The sequence below is a fragment of the Dromiciops gliroides genome, chromosome 5 (assembly GCF_019393635.1).
Source record: "Dromiciops gliroides isolate mDroGli1 chromosome 5, mDroGli1.pri, whole genome shotgun sequence".
Taxonomy (NCBI): domain Eukaryota; kingdom Metazoa; phylum Chordata; class Mammalia; order Microbiotheria; family Microbiotheriidae; genus Dromiciops; species Dromiciops gliroides.
Window position 1 is genome coordinate 55,165,461 of NC_057865.1, and position 19,658 is coordinate 55,185,118.

Here is a 19,658-nt window from a genome sequence, read left to right on the forward strand (position 1 = left end):
CCAAGACAGAGGAATACTATCGGTCTTGGTTCCTATAATTTGTTGCCCAAATAACTACACCTCTTTTAAATTGGAGAACTACTCAAGAATGCTAATGTAATCATTAGTATGCAAGTAACCTAGGGAATCTGTTTCGACTAATTACTGAAGCTCATAGGTCTTCTGCTTGGCATAAAAGCCTACCCACCCCAAAATTTTCAGAGCTTCAGAAAGGAGCTTTCAAGTGTGAAGGAGAGGAAAAGCAGGCCTTTCAAGCATCTGAATTTAAATTGAAGCATCTCTGGGTTATGCTCAAGGAAATGAGTATCACTCCAATTCTGAAAATGAGAGATAGGAAATTTGAAGAGCTGTGTCTCTCCCTGCTCCCCCCCGCCCCATACACCCCAGGAAAGTTTGGAATAGGCTGTTACAATAGCATTTGTCTTTACTGAGAAAACTGCAAAATGACAAAAGATTCTGGAAGGCTGATGTACCTGAACATCTGAAAATGAAGAAAACCCACCTTCATTTGTTCTGACTACAGTTGTTCTCTAGCTAGATGTGACTCTGAGAGTACAAATGTTTCAGTTTTACAAGAAGCCGGCTCCATAGAAGTGTTTCATAAATTGAACTTTGTCTCAAAAGGAAAAGTACAAAACCTGGGCCCAGGTAACTTGTCTAAACTTGTGAAGACCTATACTCTCTCAGGGGTTGTTTAATCCAAACTCCCACCCATTGATGTGTTAGTAATTATTTATTTTTAAATTAAATTAAATTTGTTTGTGGGGCAATGAGGGTTAAGTGACTTGCCCAGGGTCACACAGCTAGTAAGTGTCAAGTGTCTGAGGTCAGATTTGAACTCAGGTCCTCCTGAATCCAGGGTCAGTGCTTTATCTACTGCGCCACCTAGCTGCCCCCTGTGTTAGTAATTATTTAAAAACCAGATCTCTGGGGGAAAAAAAGTTACAGAAAGACACACTTTTAAGTTTAATCTGCATTAACATTTTCCCCACCACTTTACTAAGTTTATAAAATCAATAGAACAATAAATCAAGTCCTATTTACCAAGATGTTTCACACTGAAAATTTAATAATCAGGTTTGAGGCTGTTGGAGCTGGTTCTAGCATATCCCTGCTCCCACTCCTTGCTTCAGAAATGTAGAGATTCATGTTGGAAAGCATACCCCTCCTGCTGCATGTGTGCTGGCTGCCCCAAGTCAGTCCTGTATTCTCAGAACATTACTGGCTCTAGCTCACAAGGCCCAGCCTCTCATCGTGCCTCATTCTGTATTGACTCCCCTGAATACCTGCCTCTTCCTATATGCCTACCAGGACTTAGGCTATTGGAATTGGGCCTACATTTAGAGTCGGAGGTTGTTGCTGTTGTTCAGTCATGTCCAACTTTTGGTGACCCCCTTTGGAGTTTTCTTGGCAGAGATACTGCCATTTCCTTCTTCAGCTCATTTTACAGTTGAGGAAACTGAGGTAAACAGGATTAAGTGACTTGCCCAGGGTCACACAGCTAGCAAATGTCTGAGGCCAGATTTGAACTCAGGTCTTCCAGACTCCAGGTCCTGTGCTCTATCTACTGAGCCACCTGGCTAGCCAGGTCAGAAGATCTGAGTTCAGATCTCAGCTCTGCTACTTACTTATCTCTGTGATCAGAGGATCTTTCTAGACCTCAGTTTCCCCATCTGTAAAATGAGGAGGTTAGACTAGATGGTCTCTGAGGGCTGATCCAGACACCTGAAGATTTATCTATACTCCTAGGATATTAGTTTGCCTGACTCAGTGCCTAGAATTGTGACTAGTGCATAGAAGCATAATCAATATTTATTGAACAATGACCTCAAATCATAGAACTTTATAATGGTGAAATACTAGAGTTAGAAGAGATCTAATAAATTTTACGGAATTTTTTTCTCTGACTTTTCTCTTTATATCTCCCCCTTATTCTTGGTTATAGAGATGGGCTTTCTGGAATGGGAGGGGCAGGGACAGAAAGGGGAAATCTATGGGTTATAAAAACAAAAGATATCAATAAAAACTATTAAAAAAAAAAAGAAGAGCTCTTAAAGGTTCTAGTCTGATCTCCCACCCAATACAGAAATCTCCCTCCATCACCTCTAAAAGATGGTCAGCTGACCTCTACATGACACTTTCAGCGACTGAATGCTCTCTCATACCAGGCAACTCATTCTACTGCTCAACAGCATTAACTGTTCTTCCTGAATTAAGTGAGACTGTCTCTCTATCACTTCCACTCAGTGGTCCTATTTCTGAAGCTTCACTGAATGGGCTAGTTCCTCTTCCACACAACTGCTCAGACACTTGAAGACAGCTGTCATGTCAAGCCAAAATGTTCTCTTCCCCAAGCTGAGCCTCCCTCCTTTACCATTCCTTTCATGCCATGGTCTCCAGATCCTCACAGTCCTGATGCACTCTGTCTCTCTTAAAATCCAGCTTGCAGAATTAAACACAAGACTATAGATGCAGTCTGATGAGGGTGGGGCACAGTGACCCACTAATCCACAGTTGTAAAGCAGCATCATTGCAGTGCTCAGATCGATTTTTCACAGGAACTGACTTTTTGAAGCCAAATGTAGCTGCTTACATCAATCCCAATTAAATTTAATCTCATGAGATTGGTCCAGCCTATCAAGCTACCTCTATTCTATTACCTGGTATATTCACTAGCCCCTTGCTATGAGGCATTCTCTTGGACTCAGCACCCTCATTTCCCCTGTACCCAGGGACTTAAGCTTTGATGTACACCCCACACTGAACTTAGCTCTCCCAGGACCTGACACTAATGCATCTGCTTTTCTTCAGGGGTCTGCTTCTTTGACACCTCCCCAAGAATCAAGCTGTACTTTTAAAGGTATTGACCAAAAATCTGACAAACCAACTCATGCAGGTATGTTAGAAGGCTAGAAGGTCTCCCTTCAAGCCAGGGTAACAGGTTCACTTAACAGTGGCTTTTTAGAGACAATGACCCCATCCTGATCTTCTGTGTTAGAGGAATGACTTTAACACTGAGGATTTCTCATCAGCATTCACCTCCAGAACTTTTCTATTTGGATGGCCCACTCTCAGTTCAAATTCAGCTTGGTCCAAAACGGAGCCCATCATCTTCCCCTCCTCAAAGGAGTTTCCTTCCCAAGCTTCCTCATATATGCCAGCGTCACCACATTTATCCCAATCACTGCAGGCTGGAAACCGCAGAGACGTCTCTGACTCTTTCTTATTCTTCATCCTATACATCCAAGAATCACCGAGTGCCATTGGTTCTTTCTTTGAAAGGTCTCTTTGGTTGGTCTCTCCTCTCTTACCACTATCATCCTGGCTGTAATGATAATGGTGACACTGATTCAGCACTAGTTCAAAGCCTCCTTATCTCACTACTGGCTTCTTGAAAGAGCCGAACTTCTTGCTTCTTGTCTGCCCCCTCAGCGAGGGGAATGGATTGAGTATTGGAATCAGAGTGAGGAAAATCTATGTTTGACTCCCAAGTCAGACACTCACTAACTATATGACTGTGGGCAAGGCCCTTAACCTCTCTGGGCCCTCAGACATATGATGAGGATCACAGGAATAGGAACGGGAACAGGGTTGTTAGGTCAATCCTTAAGATGAGATGAGTAACAGCATCTTCTTCACAAAATCAGATGAAACAATATAGGTGTAGCACTTTGTAAACCCTAAATCAATATTAAGCATAACATTTTTGATCCATCTTGCACCAGTGGAACTAGCATATTCTTTGTAAAATGCCAACTTAGTCAAATCATTCCTCTGTTCAAAAAGCTGTAGTGATTCCCTACTACTACCCTATGTGATCAGTTTCAAACTTCCTATTCTGGAATGAATTTATCAATCTTTATCTTAAGCTTCTCATACCTGGTAAGGGCGAATTGATCTTGTTCCCCCTAAACATCCTGTAATGACTCCCGGTTCTTTATCTGGCTAATTCTTCCGCCACCTTCAAAGCCTCTAGACCAAGATCCTCTGTAAGGTCAGGGGGCCACTCCAGCCCATGTTGCTTTGCTATTTACTTGGGTAATTGTCATCTGTGCTGCTAGATGGCAAAGTGGATACAGCACTGGATCTGGAGTCAGGAAAACTTGAGTTAAAATTTTATTTTAGTCACTTAGCTGTGTGACCCTGGGCAAGTCACTTAACCTGTTTGCCTCAGTTTCCTCATCTATAAAATGGGAATAATAGCACCTACTTTGCAGATTTGCTGTGAGGATTAAATGAGGTTATATGTGTAAAGCACTTAGCACAGTGGCTGGCACAGGATAGATGCTCTATGAATGCTAGCTATTAATATTATTACTTATCACACTCCTCTACTTCACTATTTAATGTGACAATATCAAGTTTCTCCCACTAGATTGTAAGTTGCTGGAAAGCAGGGGCCTTATCTTCCATATTCACTGTAAATGCTCAATGGTATTTATCATAGCACTGTGTGCAGGGAAAGTCGGTACTTAATAAAACCTGTAAAATGAATTCAAGATTGACACATTTTGCTAGCATGCACGGTATTAATTTAAGAACAAATGAACTTTTAAACATTTCCATCAAACACATCCATAGGCCTTTCAAAATTTTCAAATGGGCCCTGAGAATAAGATTTGGGGATTTTCAATAACACAGTTCAGATAAAATCAGTATTTATCCACTTTCCAATATTGTACTATGAAATGATAGAAATTTCTTCATAGGAAAATGGTTACATTAGACTAGGGGCAAAACCAATTCTTTTTTAAAGTTAATACTGAAAACACATACCTGATGATGATCAACATAAATTGCTTCCTCACCCCTATTGTCATGTCTTGTCATATGTTGTCTAACCTGTCATAATAATAGTTCTTCACAGTTCCTTTAATCATTAATTTAATTTAATTTTTTTTGCTAAAGGGCTGTGACATATTTGTATACTGAAGACATTCTCATTTTTTCCTTTTCTTTTTTGTTTTTTTAAGTGCAAAGTTTTTCATGATATGGTAACTGGATGATTATAGATTTAGATAATTGAAATACTTGTTAATTAGGACCATTTCTCCAAATACGCATGCAACCACACCAAAAGGGGGGATAACGTACAAGTTTCCATCAGTACACAGTGATGTTCTATTTAGGAAGATCAGTCAATTATACTTTGCGTCATTAGTCGAGGTATGGAAATGGTGGCATAAAGACTGATTTAGAAAATGGGCACTTGTACAAAGAACAAAGGAAACATAGAGGAAAAAGGGAAGAAATACAACTTCAAAGATTTCCAGTGATGAGAATCTGTGTATTTCAAAATAATGTAGTTTTTTTTTAAAGAAAAAAAAAGGAAAAAACTCTAATTGGTCTTGAAAGTGAACGTCTTACCGCCAAACAAAGACAAACAAGTTCTGAGTTTTCTCATGATCAAGTTTTTACCTAAATTTCTTATACTCTTCAGGCTGCCGTTGCCATCTGCAGTTCTGTACATTTGTAATAATCTCAAGGTAATAATCTTCTGAATACCTAAAAGTGAGAAATGTCAAGGGAGTTAGGAGTATGAAAATCTTAGAAAATTTAATGTGTTCTAGCATACAAGTACATAAGGACCATTACATTAAATTAATTGATGGTGCAACTTAATTCTAAACCTGAAGACAGAAAGCAAAGTATCTTTTAAAGTATTTACAATGTGCTTGGGCAGCTAGATGGTGCGGTAGATAGAGAACTGGGCTTGGAATCAGGAAGACTCATCTCACCAGTTCAAATACAGCCTCAAACACTTAGTAACTGTGTGACTCTGGACAAGTCACTTTACCCTGTTTGCCTCAATTTCCTCATCTGTAAAATGAACTGGAGAAGGAAAGGGCAAACCACTACAGCATCTTTGCCAAGAGAACCCCAAAATGGGGTCACAAAGACTCAGACGTAACTGAACAACAACAAAAATCTTGATGTCACTGAGAATTCATGATCATGTGTTTTCTGATCTGTTCACTTCATAAGATAAACATCTGAGAGGATTCCCAATAACTAAAAATATGTCCACACACATAAATATGTGCATACCTCAAGGTTATTTGGCAATTCATCTTTCATTTTAATCCAGTGAAAAATAAATACAAATACTCGATAGATATTTGCCCATAACACACTGGTTAATAATATCTCAGAGTTAGCATTTACATAGTCATTATTTTTGGACACATAAGATTTTTCAAACTCATAATACCAAATTGTTCATTTTGATCAATGAGATAAAATAAAGACTATTTAAAATTTCTTAAATGTCTGATGATTTTAAGCACACCAGAGAAAGCTATCTCTTCCCCAAAACTGTCAATCCTGTGTGAAAAAAAGGTAGTGTAAAAATCACTGGATGAAGAAACTGAGGCACAGTGAGTTTAAATAATTTGGCCAGAGTCACAGAGCTACTAGATGATGGGGCTGAGATTAAAATTTGAGGTTTTTGGTTCCCAGGTCCATTCTGATAAACCAGAGGCAGCACGAATTACCTTGGAAGTTAGAGACAATGACATCAGTTAATCAGCTAGCTCTTGTATAAATGCTTTCACACCTATAGTATTATAACTTTCCTTTGGCATACTTATAAAATAGTACCATTTTCCCTTTAAAACACTGCCTGTCTCTTACAGCAAGTTCCATAAGTAGCCTCCAAATTACCATCCATCACCAACTGGAAACCCATTATAGCTCGCTGTCTCCAGTTTAACAGGAACATTTAAGGCCGGAAGCCAATCATTTTGAAGCTGTCTAATTTGACTCATTTGCAATTCACATAAAACAGCTTTTGAATATATTGTCACAGAGAAAAAGGAAGTAATCTAGTCACCACACAATGGGGCAGCCCACCCCAACACAAATGAAGAAGCCCTCCTGGCCAGTCTTCCTGAAAGTGAGTTACTTCCCCATCATTGGTGGGATTAAAGCACCATTTAGCTACCCCAGAAAAGAACCTTTGTTCTTTCACATTGGAGACAACTACAGAGAAGGGGTTTAAAGAATAGGGCACAAGATAGAATTCCCCCCTACCCCCCCACCCCTGTTTAAAACAAATCAGTAAATAGCTTCATTTGGGAAATTAAGACCACAATTACATTGTTAAGTGTGCAGTAAGGCTACTTTCAGAACAAAGTAATATATGGGGAAAGAGAATTGTTTACCGTGAAAGTTTAAGTTTCTCTCTGTGTGTATATACACACACATATGTAGACATATATATACATATATATGCATGTAAAAATGTATATTGTGTATGATAAAATGGCCAGAAATCTTGAGAAGAGAGAGGAGGTTGAGAGATAGGACCTGGGAGACACAACATGGATGCCTGATGATCAAAAATTTCCAAAAAACTATGTGGGCAACAATAACATTCTATAATTAAAATGACCATGTTTGGTCAAGGAAAACATTTGAGAAAACGCACCTTTCTCTTATCATTGTGTTTGGGGAGTTACAGACATGGGAGGCTGCGTGGACTGTCAGACAGGGTCACTGGGTTGGTTAGCTTTGTCAACTAGTTTGTTAAACTGCTTTTCTCCTCAAGCTTTTAAAATTTTTCTTACAAAGGATGGCTCACAGGGTACCATGGAATGGAAGGGGGAATGTGTTTGGAAGTTTATATGATATAAAAAAACAAAAGGTATCAACAAAACTAAGATTAGTTAAATTAGATTTCCTTTTAAAAATAGTCTGACAGAAGCATGAGTCTTTTCTGTAATAATTATCAAATATATGTTTATTTGCTAACTCCAGAAAAGATTCTGGAGTGTCACTGGTGCTCTTGAAAACCACTAGGCACATCATTTCATTTCCCTACCCCTCAGTGTCTTCCTGTATAAAATGTTGATTCTGGAGTAGATGAGTTTTACCTGTGATCCCTGCACTTAGCACACACAGTAAAAACTTAATAATTGTTCTCCCCCTGCCCCATTCATTCTAAGGTCTCTTTTAGTACTTAGGTTCTATGTAATATTCTTTCCTCCCTTAAATGAGAAGAACCAATTTATTTATCTGAAGAGTAGAATGTCAGACACTATAATTTATTCATCTGGGATGGCCAGGAGGCCCTGGGTACATTGAGTACTGGGATTGGGCTTGGAGTCAGGAAGACTTGAGCTTAAATCTGGCTTCAGACACTTACTAACTGTGTGATCTTGGGAAAGTCAACCTCTGTTTGCCTCAGTTTCCTCTTTTGTAAAATGGGGAGAATAATACCTTCCAGGGTTGTTGTGAGGATCAAATGAGATAATGATTGTAAAGTGCTTAACACAGTGCCTGGCAAAGTAAGTGCTACGTATATGTTAACTAGTAGGAGAAAAAGGAGGAGAAGAAAGAGGAGGAATTTCCATGTCAGTGGAAGTATACCAGCCATACTGAGTCTTGGGTTCTGAATATAAGCTCTGAAGGTATGTTCTAGTCCTCCATAGAACAGTTCTTTGTTGTTCAGTTGTTTCAGTGTCTGACCTTTTGTGACCCCATTTGAGGTTTTCTTGGTAGAGAGTGGAGTGGTTTGCAATTTTCTTCTCCAGCTCATTTTTCAATTCAGGAAATTTAGGCAGACAGAGGTTAAATGACTTGCCCAGGATCATACCACTAGTGTCAGACCACATTTGAACTCAGCTCTTCCTAAATCCAGGTTTGGTGTTCTATATAGGGCGCCACCTAGCTGCCCAGATTTGCTCTCTACTAATTTAAATTCTAGAAATGAAGATAATGAATATGCTTTTCCCCATTCAATGAGCTCAATAACCACTTCTCAGGGATGTAGGAGACAGGATTTGTGCTTGGAACAGGGGTCAGGTTACAGTTTTAGTTCTGGGATTCTATGAAGTTTTCAGTCATTCGATGCAATTGTTCTATGTGTAAGGAACCCACTGATGAGAATCAAGGCAGTGTAGTACGGTAAAAGAGTACTGGAGCTGGAGCCAGAGGACCGGGGTTCACACCCCACTTATTATCTGTGTGGAACTGGGCAAGTCACACTTGACCACTCCAGGTCTTGGTTTTATCACCTGTAAAATGAGGGAGACCAGACTGGACAACTCTTGTTGCTCTGAATCTATGATCTGACAGGAGCTAACCAAGATAGCATGAGGCTGAGATAGGGAGTAGAATTAGGTTAAGTATGGGCAATGTAATCAAACACTTAACATCAGTCTCCTTTTTTGGCGATACAAGAATGGGGATGGACAATGCATCTCCCAGATAGCATGAGAGATGGGGATCTGATACCTATATTTTACATATATACTACCCAACTACTCTTTTTTTAAGCCAAAGTCTGTCAGAAATAATTTATTAACATGCAAATATTCCTGCTTTGAGAAAGCTCCAAATGGGCACAGGCAACTGCTTTCCATATACCATGTATACCCAAGTTATCTGAGTACAGCACATTGAAACAGCTCCAGGGATTCACTCATCAAGATAGTGATACAGATTCTATTCCACCACTCTAATTGGAGCCAACAAAGCTTAATATTACATTATCTGAGAAAGCTACACATTTATACGGACCACTAGTACATTAACCCTTTCAGTGCCTGGAAATTCACCAATCAATGAGGTACTTGGGGCAAATGCCACAAAGTGTACTTTGAAAAGGTGTCAATTGACACAAAATGATCCCTTAAATGATGGAACAGGGGTAGGGAGAGAGATATCAAAGAAGGTGTGTTGTTGGGGACTGTGGGAGGAATATGATGGGATGGCACTGAAGATTGCATTAGAAGACAACCAAGTATCTTTCTATTTTAATTAATTATCCTCATTAACTTTGTAGAAAGCTGTGCTATTCCTAGCTTCTGAGGAGAGGAAAGTTCTTCTTGGTTGTTTTTCGGGGATTTGGGGGATTTTTTTGGTCTGGACAATGGGATTTCATCATTCAAGGAAGCTCCCAATGAAGAAATCCCTCTATCAAAGGAGATCTGCATTTAGATTGTGAGCTACATGAAGGCAGGGTTGTTTTTTTTTTTTATTCCTAGCCCTTAGCATAGTGCCTGGCACATAGTAGGTGCTTAATACATGTTGAATGAATTATTGATATGCTCTGCAAATTAGAGCCTAATACAGTTGTTTGGGACCACAGTCACAGGGCCAGCATATGATAGAGGCATGACTTAGAGCCGGGTCTTCTTGGCTTAGAGGTAAGTTTTCTATGTGCTCTACCATAGCCACCCCTCACCACAGTGCCCTTTCTGTTCCATGCTGCCTAACTTTGATAGAGCCCTACCTCACTTAGGGCTCGGAATGACGGGATCTATCAAGCTGACACTGGCCTAACAGAGTAGATATCACTGTCACTGTCATCAGCACTAGGCAGGTTTGGTGAGAATGACAGATATCAATTTTCATCTCCCTATTAAAATTTTAAAATAATTCCCTAACATTTTGTCCTGCAGACTAATAAAAAAATGATACATGGCTAGTATGGAAAGACTGAAACAATACCAGGAAGTGCCTGTTAGCCTAGATATGAGTCTGAAATTGTGGATGCCACCTTACGATCACATTTCTGAATATCTACATGGGGCCATGTTTGTTCAATATTGAGAGCTGTGTTCTGCCAGCAGGAAGATAACAGTGCCTTAATCTTATACTATCCATTTTCAGCTGCAGGACTCTCTTGGTTAGCAAGGAGTCTAACAAAAAACAGCAGAGATAACATTGTGTCTTCTTCCAAAGAGGAACCAGGATGGTCAAAGGCCACCTATCTCATAGTAAAGATCCAGGAGTTGACAAGGTACACATTGAGGATCAGGTGAATGGTTGTCTATATATCTACGTGGATAGGTTCCTTCTTTTTTTTTTTTAGTGAGGCAATTGGGGTTAAGTGACTTGCCCAGAGTCACACAGCTAGTAAGTGTTAAATGTCTGAGGCCGGATTTGAACTCAGGTACTCCTAACTCCAGGGCTGGTGCTCTATCCACTGTGCCACCTAGCTGCCCCGATAACTTCCTTCTTGACTCACCTAATGGGCGTAATAATTACTGCTGTCAGAAATACTAATTCACACACATGTAGCATGTTTTAAAAGGCTTTTCTCATAACAGCCCTATGAGGAGGTATTATCGTTCCATTAAGCAGATGAAACACCTGAGTCTTAGAGAAGTCATCACAAAGTAGACATTATACACAGCAGAGCTAGGCCTCACATCAAGGTCTTTTGATTTCAAGTCATGTACCCTGAATATTTCAAAGGCTTTTAATATCAAAACTATGGGAATGAGAACATAAAAGCCACGTATGACAATAATGTCATGCTCCTCCAAAAGGAATATGAAGATTCCTTAATTAATTTCTACTGTTGATCATCCAGCTGTTCTTTTGGGAATGGTTGTACAATATTCTGCTGCCTCAGCAAACACTTTTTAAAACAGCCTAATTAAAATGTATAAAGAAATAGGAAAAGTGGATTGTGTTTTAAGGCTAGGAGGCTTTGGAAAAGTTTCATGTCTTCAAAATTGTGTCTTTTTTATTAGATTTGTGGCTTATGAATCATGTTCTCATGAAAGCTAAGGGAATAGCAAATGAGTAGTAAATAAACTCTAACTTTGTTAAGATGGCACAGTAGAGTTTAAGCTTAACACAAAGAAAAGGGTGAAATTGTTTTTCATCTTAGTTATTTCTGAAATGGAAATGATTTGTAAATTTCTGTAAAGAGTAAGAGGGGAAAAATGTTTTACAAAAATATTGTTTGGGTGCATTAAATGAAGGAGGCCAAAAGCGGAAAACTCAATACATCAAGAATAATTTCTTCAAGAGGACACTCAGAAGGTACTGAATGTCACAGGCACCAAATGATATCATAGAAAATGTAATCGACTATGACATAACAGAAAGGAAATGAGTAATTATAAATGTGATCATCATTTTTAATGAGCTCTCTGTATACAATCAGGGCACTGACTAGTTAGCGGAAGAGGTCAAAGTAGATATTAATTTGTAAAGCTAAAGGGATAAAAACTAAAGACAGCACTGGGTCTAATTCTCATAGCTCCAACCTTGACTTGTTTAGAGACATGGATGCAAAGGCAAATATGGAAGACCATAAACAGGGCCGTCTTATAAGCTCATGTGGAGAAAATGAACCTGCAGAGAACTTCGTATGACATTCAGCTATGTCAAAAATCATCCCAAGACTATGTGCATGTCCTGGCCCAGAAAGAGCAGGCTCTGGTCAGGATTTGGATCTTGTATTTTTTTCTTTCAGCCATGTCTGACTCTTTGTGAACCCATTTGGGGTTTTCTTGGCAAAGATACTTGAGTGGTTTGCTACTGCCTTCTTTAGCTCATTTTTTCCTACAGATGAGGAAACTGAAGCAAACAAGGTTAAGTGACTTGCCCAAGGTCACACAGGTAGTATGGCTGAGGTCATATTCAGTACCTGAACTTAGGTCTTCCTGACTCCAGGGCCGGCACTCTATTCACTGTACCAGCTGATCTGGCAGGAACCATATCTGAGCAGGTATGTGATATTGACTAAATAGCTTCTGGCCCTCTAGGCTTGGGGAATAGAGGTTGAAAGGCAGCTGGGGAGTTTCAAAGCAGATGGAGGATAAAAATAAGTGCAAAATAACAAGAAGAGAAACCATGTAGATAGGTCAATAGTCCGGAAAGAGCCAGACTCATGAAGGGGTGTTAGAGAAAGAAGCAGAAACAAAACCAGAAATTCAGAAGGACCTGGAAGAGGAAAGGATTGGGGTTTAAAGTGCAAGAATTCAGTGTCAGGTGACAGAAAAGGAACTATGGTATACAAAGAAAATGAATTTGGTTTTTGTATTAAAAAAAACTCTATGAGGGCATGAGTCCAAAATTATATCACGTATGATTTGGCTCCATTCCCTTGATTTGACAGGCCCTTATTAATTTGTGGGATCCTCTTGCTTTCATCATTATTAACCTCCACAAATTTATAAGGCAACAGATATAGGTCAAATTGAAAGAAAACGACAACAAACAGACATAAAATAGAACAGATCTGCTGGAGTTTCTAGACTGACATTCTCATTGACAATGATAGTGGAAATGTCACATTTGAACTCTCACTTCAGTGCTGTGGAAATGAAGTTAGTCCTTAAGAAGATGAATTTGGTAAGAGCACCTGACCTAATTCACACAGAAGAAACTGATGAAGCAGACACTACAATCTTGGCCACTGGCATTCAGGAATCAATTATCAAAATAATTCAAAGAGAATATCCTTTTTACCAAAATGAAAGAAGGAAACTGTAGACATTAGCAATTAATGAGTCATAAAGTTGTTTTCTCATCTTTATAAAATCTTTATGGGAATGGACTATATTGAGAATATCTCTGTGAACATATGTGAAGGGAACAAGTAGGCTTTTATAAATGACTTTTTATAGAGATCACACAACTGACTGAGAGTTATGGATGACATAAAATTTTGTTATAGCTATTGTTTTCTGATTATTTTTTTAAAAGGCTCCAGAGAATAAAATGCTCTTTTAAAAGCCCTCCTGAAGCATGGCATATTCACATTTATGCCAGACTAATGTAAGATTCTGTTACATACAACTTTGGACCTGATTTTGTTCAATAATCTAAAATAGATTCTGTGACATACAACTTTGGACCTAATTTTGTTCAATGATCTAAAAATATTTTATAATTAAGCGATGTATAAAAGAGTGAAATGTATTTTTACCCAAGATGTCTGCCAGGCTCATGGAGAATTTCCTTCATAGGAGGTATTTCCTGTTGATGGCAAAGTTTTTCAAATATTCTATATATTATTAAATGACATAGAACTAATTACATGAAGTCTTAGAATATTTAAAAATCCCTTCAGTAAAATCCATAATTCAAAAGGGATCAATTTAACCATCCATACTGCAAGAAGAAAGTGAATGAAAGATACTGATATTCAGACTATAACTTGCAAATATAGCACCAAACACCCTATTGAATTTATCTCTATTTCTCTATCTTTATCATCCATCATCTATCTCTATTTTACCTGTCTATGAACTTGCACACACACACACACATATATATAGAGAGAGAGAAACAGAGAGAGACAGACAGAGACAGAGACAGAGACAGAGAGAAATGATCTACGTATAGAAAGACTGTCACGATAAAGACATAGACCTTGGACAGACACTAAAGAGTGACAGTGGGTTGGTTTGAAAGTTGACTAGAAGAAAGAGATAAAGCTGGATCCAATTTGGAAAACTGCCTAGAACTTTCAGTGATCAAAAGCTGCTTAATGTGTGAAACTTCTAGCAATAGCAGTATTGAAAGAAAAATAAAAGAAAGAAAAGAGGGTCAGGAAAGCATTTTTAAAAGCACAGAAGGGGGGCAGCTAGGTGGTGCAGTGGATTCAGGAGGACCTGAGTTCAAATCCGACCTCAGACACTTGACACTTACTAGCTGTGTGACCCTGGGCAAGTCACTTAACCCCCAATGCCCCACCAAAAAAAAAAAAAAAAAGCACAGAAGAGAGGGAGGGCTAGAAGGAAATACAGATAAGCAAGACAACTTTCAAAGTTACGAGTCGTATACATTTGATATCATATTGCTTTTCCTTCTCAATGGATCAGGGAGGGGCTGGAAGGAGGGAGAAAATTTGGAACTCAAAAAATTTTTTTAAAGAATATTAAAATAAAACATAATTATAAAAAGGGCAGCTGGGTGGTACAGTGGTTAGAGTGCCAGGCCTCTTCCTGAATTTAAATCTTACTAGCTATGTGACCTTGAGCAAATCACTTAACTCTGTTTGTCTCAGTTTCCTCATCTGTATAAATGAGCTGGAGAAAGAAATGGCAAATTACTCCAGTATCTTTGCCAAGGAAACGGCAAATGGGTTCAAGAAGAGTCAGACACGACTGAAAAACAACTGAACAACAATAATTATTTTAAAAGTAAGTTACGTGTTAAATTTATTATATATGTAGTAAAAGGAAAAATAAGTTGGGTATAGTAGAGAACCATGATTCTATGGACAGTCTTTTTGTTGCTGTTGTTGTTTGTCATCATCTGGAAAAGCTAATTTTATTTGGGGTTTGTTAAGTTCTGATTAAAGATACAACTATTTTAAAATGAAAGCTAGACAGCCTTTGTGCTGCACTGATGCCCTTGAGACAGTAAAAGTACCCAAGGAAGGTTTCTACATTGGGAGGGAGGCTCTTCTATGGGGGAGACACAGAAGGGCATGGATGAGAAGCCCACAAGAGGAGGAATGTCCAGTGGAGGCACAGTCCACACCAGAGAGCTCATGGACCCCTCAGAGTAGATTCCTATTTTACCAATCATGTTTTTCCTTCACTTAGAGTTTTCATCTGTTAAAGAATAACCACCAATAATGAATGACGTGACAGGAAGATACCAGAGTAAGTATTCTAACGTCAAGAAGCCTTAAGATTGAACACTGTAACTACAGAAAATGACGATTGGCTAACACTAAATTCGGTTTCTACTAGCAGACAGTTCTGTTTAAGTGATGTTCCCTTTTAGTCTGTAACACTTCAGCTAGGATGAACAGAAGAGCTCTAGCCCTCATCCCTGAAATGCTGCCATCTGCCCTGGGTGGATATGCCCTATTATCCAAAAGGTAAGGAACTGAAAATATGCCCAGGCTATGCTTCGTAGGCCATTCCACCAGACATTTTGCCACCTGCACTGCCCCTCTCTTTCCCTTTATCCATCCTCAACTCCTTCTGTTTTCCTACTCTTGTTTGGGGAATAGTAATCATATCAAAAGAATAGCTAGCATTTCTCTGTTGCTTTAAGGTTTACAAAGCACTTTACAAATATTATCTCATTTCACCTTTACAATAATTTTGGGAGGTAGGCATTGCTATTATCCTCATTTTAAAGATGAGGAAACTGAGATAGAAAAGGGGCCACTAGGTGGTGTAGTGGGTAAAAGCACCGGCCCTGGATTCAGGAGGACCTGAATTCAAATCTGGCCTCAGACACTTGACACTTAGTAGCTGTGTGACCCTGGGCAAGTCACTTAACCTTCACTGCCCTGCAAAAAAAAAAAAAAAAGTGGCCTTCCACGGTTCCTAAAAGTGTATAACAACTGCTGTAAGGCTCCACTCACCATCCCAGAGACTCCTGAGGCCAAAACCTTCCTCCTCGGCCACCATTCCCTCATATGTGTTTTCTACTCCTATTGGAATGTTGAGCTCTTGAAGACAGAAACTGTCTCATTTCTCTATTTCATTCTCCAGCACCTAACCCAAATGCCTGGACTACTGGTCAGTCATTAAGTAGACATTTATGAAGCCCCAGCTACGTGCCAAGCACTGTGCGAAGCACTGGGGATACAAAAAGAGGCAAAAGATAGTCCCTGCCCTCAGGGCCTTACAATCTAATGGGGGAGACAACAATGCAGACAAATATATGCAAGGCAAGCTCTATGCAGGATAAATAGGAAACAACATACAGAATGGAAGCATCAGAATTAATGAGAATTGAGGAAGGCTTCCTGCAGAAGGTGGGGTTTTAGCTGGGGTCTGAAGGAAGCTGGGGAGGTCCAGAGTCCGAACAGAGGAGGGAAGCTCTGCAGACATGGAGGAGAGCCAGAGAGAATGCCCAGAACCCAGGACTGGACCAGTCAGGAGGCCAGGGTGACTGGATCAAAGAAGACAAGCTGAAGAATAAGGTATAAGAAGACTGGAAAGGCAGGAGGGGGTGAGATTATGAAAGGCTTTAAATGCCATAGAGGTTTAATAAAAGGTTTTTTTTCATTCATTCATTCATTCCAGCAGGAATTGGAAGTTTCCTTAGATGATACAGTTACTAAAAAGCCAAAGTCCTGTAAGAATTGACTGTGCCTTTACCACACATGGGGAAGTTTCCAGACTGTAGCTCATATCTTCTTCTGTGGAGAGCAGACCTAGCAAGTCCTTCATTTTTCCCTAAGATTTAAATTTTTAAAAGGAAGGCAGCCGTGAGCCCTCATGTTTTGGGAGCCACAGAAAAGCTCCAGTCACTGATGAAGACATCGTGTTTCTTCATCATATCCACTATGACTGCCGAGGTAACAGGAGCTCTAGGCCTAGGGAAGGCCAGGAGAATGTACTTATTTATACAATCCACCAAACAGAACCTCAGTTCTCGGATCTGTCAAACGAAGGGTGGGACTCACGCTGGTTGCAGTTTCTTCTCGTGCAGAAATAGGCTGTGTTCTTGACTCAGCCAGAATCAAGATGGTTAAATCACTGCTCAGCAGAGTTTGTGTTACTTTTGTTTGATATTAAATAAAGAAATGATTTCAAGGATTTGCATCATGATTTCTCCATCAGCTTCTCCAATCCATCCTGAGGTTTTCAGAGCAGAAATTGAGCTGGTCAGGCTGCCTGGAGAAGCTGACCGTGGTCTTCAGAGTATTCTACAGTGGCCACAAATAGTGTTAAGTTGTTAACTTCAATCTTCTGACTTATTTATTCAACATTACCATTGGAAAGGAGAACTGCATAAAGAAACAAATTGTGGGAATTTGTCAAATGAAATCATGCTGAGGATGCCACGAGACATCTTGAAACTGGTGCTAGGACATGGTAGCATTCTGTTTCACTGAGAAATACTTCACTCTGAAAAGCTGGCCCCACAGGGCAGGCAGCAGCTCTTACTGAAGAGGAGATGAAAGGAAAAAAGGCACACGTGCCACACTGAGAGGCCATTAGGGTACCACAGAGGTACACAAGGGAGGCAAAACAAAGCTATATATTACTGTGTGCCAGAGAAATTCTACACAGGATCAAAAGTCTTCCTTGTTGACAATGAAAATTGAGGAATTCTTGCTTTGTCTGCAGGCTGTCAAGTGATATACAAGCTTTCTAGCTCCCTTTTTTGCGGGGGGAAGTTTGAGCCACTACAATTTATGCCTCCTCTTTTCAAACAGCATTTCAGGCTATGCTGCATTATTCTGGGCTCTGATAAATTGTGAAGAACACTTAAAGGCCAGTCTTTGGTCTACACTGTCGTCAAGTGGGCACGATTCTTCTTTTTCAATGCAATTCAATTGAATTCAACGGACCTTTATTAAGGACCCAATGGGTGCATGGCAGTGTGCTAATCATGGGGAATAAAAAGATGAAGCATGATCTAATCCCTAAATTCACAACCTAATGGGGTGATATGAAATGTGTGCAAACAAGCATGACACACAGGCAGAAAGTGATAAGGCCAAAGGAGAGATCTATTCAAAACATTCCAGGGGAATTTGAGGAGAGTGGGATAATTTTCAATGGGAGGGATCAGGGAAGGCTTCATGGAGGAAGTGACACCTGAGCTGGGCCTTGAAGGAAGAGAAGAATTTCACAAGGTGGGAGATAATACTGAACATCACTAATGAGAATAGCCAGAATCTTTCTAGATGCCATCATTAAGAACATATCAATCTGTGTGCCAGGCACTGTGCTAGGCACTGGAGATATGAAAAGGGAAAAAACACAGTTCCTGCCTGTAATGAGAGAGAATGGTCCAACAGAAAAACTTGTGACTGTGGAGTAAAAAGACCTAGGTTCAAATTTCATCTCGGATATTTAATACCCTGTGTGACCTTGAACAAGTCACTTCACATTCCCATACGTTAGCTTCCTCACTTATAAAATGAAGCGGTTAGACTGATTCCTGAGATTTGTTTTGTTCCAGCTCTGTATCTATGATCCTATATACAGAAACAGGAGCATATAGGACACATGCAAAATAGATGGAAGGTAACCATATGGACAGACACCTGCTAGGAAATGACAGGGAAGATTTGATGTTTTGATCCTTTTCAACTATACTCAACAGAACAGCTGACCAAAAAGGGTGCCACAAAATTGGCACATATTTGCCGGAGATATATATCCTGAGCTAGCTAGAGGTCCACATCTCATCCCATACATCCGTGTACTTCCATGAAATAGTGACCACAGATGGGAAAAATGAACTGCCATGCCTTCTCCCAACTACATCTGAAGACTTAAAGTAGCCATTTACATGATAGCTGCGTGATCAATGCTTGCTGAATTGGACCAGATTGGATTGAATTAGAGAGCAAATCAAAGCACTTGGTTTTTAGAGGTACGGGGATGCGGTTGCCAATCTTCAGAGCTTTACTGCTATGTCATAGAGATGCTGTGACTGGAGAGGTTGTTGTGCTTCTTCTTTGCCACCATGATAGGTTACCATAGCAATGAGGGGCACCCAAAAGAGCTTCAGTCACTGGCGTGGCCAAGAGGGTCAATCTAATTATACATGCAAACGGTGGGAGTGAGGGAGATGCAAAAAGTGCATCTTCCTGAGACCCTAGTTCTGTTGTGTAAATTGAAAAAGAGAAAAGAGACAATAGGCCAAGGTGGAAAAAGAGAGAGAGAGATGAGAGAAAAGCTGCCAAGTGGAAGAAAAATAACTTATCAGGAGAGGGTCAGCCCTTCTGTACCATCTGCCTTGAGGGAAGTTAATTCATTTGTCTGGAACAATGAGAGTCAAGGTGGACAGCTTAAGTACCCAGGGTAACTTTAAAAGAAGAAATAAAAGACTTACATCTTTGACAGTTGGAAAAGGATAATAATAACAGAAAATGACTTGATATTAAACTTCATTTAATTAGTAGAAAGGGTTGGCTCGAGATACAGAATAACACTGCTGTTTAGTCGTTTTTCAGCCACGTCCAACTCTTCATGACC

At 39.7% G+C, this 19,658-nt stretch overlaps 1 protein-coding gene across 1 annotated transcript in view; it reads right to left on the minus strand.

The window, feature by feature from the left end:
• Nucleotides 1–19,658, minus strand: part of ST8SIA6 (ST8 alpha-N-acetyl-neuraminide alpha-2,8-sialyltransferase 6) — a 114,089-nt gene that overhangs the window by 47,876 nt on the left and 46,555 nt on the right. The window contains exon 4 of the mRNA XM_043967826.1: nucleotides 5,419–5,505. Within this exon, the coding sequence (XP_043823761.1) occupies nucleotides 5,419–5,505 (87 nt within the window). The remainder of the gene's footprint in view (nucleotides 1–5,418; nucleotides 5,506–19,658) is intronic.